Below are 2,004 nucleotides of genomic sequence, written 5' to 3'. Positions count from 1 at the left end.
TTGCTGGAAGAGGAACCAGTAGCGACCATGGCATTCCTAAGGCTCCTGGGCGTCCTGACGGTGGCGATGATGGGAGTTGTCTCCCAAGCAGCGCCTCCTCACTCCAACGGCTCGCTCCCCTTCGTCAGTAAGTCTCTTGGTTGGCAGTACAAGGGCTTTGGTGGCGTTCGCTTCTTTCTCTTGTTTGCCACTAAACGCTTCCTGGTGACACTCATTATCAACACACAAACAGTCTTCATAACAGTCTTTTCTCTCTTGGTTATTATCTAAAGAAATTGCATCAACACAAGTAAGCTTCGCCTACTTCTGTATACTGATCCTGGTAGTACGATATATGAAGACAAAACAATCAGATTTTACAGCAGAATTTAAACTTTAGTCATTTAGACAGAGCGGTGTGTGTATGTCTGAACTAACTTTTTTACTATTGGTGTTTATCTATTAATTCAAGTCGTCAGTGAATTTCATATGGTCTTCCATCCTTTGTCTCCTTTTCAGTCGAGCCTCGCGTCAACTTCGATGACACGTGCAGGTGTGGGCAGAAAGCCGACCCCAGAATCGTGGGCGGAGTGACCACGGGCGTGAACGAGTGGCCGTGGCAGGCGGCTCTCATGTACGGCTCGCAGCAGTTCTGTGGCGGATCCCTGATCAACGACCGATACATCCTCACCGCCGCCCACTGCACCGAAGTGAGTAGGGAAAAGGGAGATAAAAGACTGTAGAAAAGGAACTAACGAGAATGGCTCTTTTGAAGTCTGGTCCATATCGATCTCATTAATGCTCAGAAATTGCAGCACTGATAACTAATAACTTTTCCTTGCAGAGCATGAGAGCATCTGACCTGACCGTCCGTCTGGCCGAACACAGACTCAGCACATCCGGAGAGACCAGTGTTGTCAGTAGGTCCGTCTCTCAGATCATCGAGCATCCGAACTATCAGCCGGGTAACGAAATTAATGACATCGCTCTGGTTAAGCTGTCGTCGCCAGTCACGGTGAGGAAAAGGTTCTTAAGTGTTTTTGAAATGAACATTGTGCACAGATATAAGGAGCACTCATTTAAATCGTTTCATTTGACTGGTTAATCACCTAATAAGAGAACGATGAACAGTGTTGCTGGAGTTAAAGCTGGTTGTATGAATCTCAGGTGAGTGACACAGTATTGCCAGTGTGCATGCCGCCACCAAAGCCCACCTACGCCGGCAAGACAGCCACTGTCACTGGTTGGGGAACCACCAGCTCCGGAGGCTCGTCTTCAGACACTCTCAGAGAAGTCGACGTCACGGTCAGTGCTGGAAAACGGGCGCTTCATTGAGCCAAGGGACTGTATGAACAATAGATAAAACTTTCTATAGCGTGTGCTATTAAACATGTTTTTATTTCTTGATATATTGATAAAATATTGGCGACGGTATTTCATCTAGAATATTTACGGGTTTCTAAGCATTGCCAACTAATCGCAGGTGCTGTCCAATACCGCGTGTCAGTCCGGCAATTATGGAAGCGCCATTGAGGACACCATGTTGTGCGCCGGAAGTACAGGCAAGGACTCGTGCCAGGGAGACTCAGGCGGCCCTCTCGTGTTCAGGGACGGAGGCGGAAACTATGATCAGGTGAGTGGGACAAGGCTCGTGCAAGACAAGCATACTTGGATCAAACGTTTTGCAACCATACCAATTAACTGCATTTGAAAAGTAGTCATGACACATTTAAACTTATCCCCTCATGCCTCTAACACACAGATCGGTGTAGTGAGCTGGGGCTATGGCTGCGGATCCCCAGGTTACCCCGGCGTGTACACCCGCGTCAACAGCTACCTCGACTGGATCAGGGACAACACAGCCGATGGCGTTTATTGCAAAGGAATGGTTTTCTAGTCCTGCCATTCCTGGGCTCTTCCGACCGACAATGTCTCGGCCGGAGGGAAGGATGCAGACGTCTTGGCGATCACAGTCAAATATTTCACAGACAAGAACACATTTGATTAAACAATAACAACAATCAA

General features: G+C 47.9%; 1 protein-coding gene across 1 annotated transcript; it reads left to right on the top strand.

Moving 5' to 3' along the window:
• The first annotated feature begins 14 nt into the window (after positions 1–14).
• LOC147471976 (trypsin alpha-4-like) lies at positions 15–2,004 on the top strand. The gene is made up of 6 exons (XM_086536377.1): positions 15–127; positions 499–689; positions 824–994; positions 1,147–1,284; positions 1,463–1,612; positions 1,742–2,004. Exons 1-6 carry the CDS (start codon positions 28–30, stop codon positions 1,874–1,876), a joined length of 885 nt encoding a protein of 294 aa, XP_086392503.1. The 5' UTR covers positions 15–27; the 3' UTR covers positions 1,877–2,004.

The sequence above is a fragment of the Penaeus japonicus genome, unplaced genomic scaffold (assembly GCF_977035675.1).
Source record: "Penaeus japonicus unplaced genomic scaffold, GWHDUDI00000001_assembly GWHDUDI00000004, whole genome shotgun sequence".
Taxonomy (NCBI): domain Eukaryota; kingdom Metazoa; phylum Arthropoda; class Malacostraca; order Decapoda; family Penaeidae; genus Penaeus; species Penaeus japonicus.
Note: the sequence above shows the minus strand (reverse complement) of the source record. Positions and strands in the feature narration are given on the sequence as shown.

What these genes read in the sequence shown, in the direction of transcription:
- LOC147471976 (XM_086536377.1), top strand. Translation starts at nt 28, where the DNA reads ATGGCATTCCTAAGGCTCCTGGGCGTCCTGACGGTGGCGATGATGGGA. An exon ending in CCGCCGCCCACTGCACCGAA is followed by an intron (nt 690 to 823) that starts GTGAGTAGGGAA and finishes TTTTCCTTGCAG; the next exon opens with AGCATGAGAGCATCTGACCT. An exon ending in AGCTGTCGTCGCCAGTCACG is followed by an intron (nt 995 to 1,146) that starts GTGAGGAAAAGG and finishes TATGAATCTCAG; the next exon opens with GTGAGTGACACAGTATTGCC.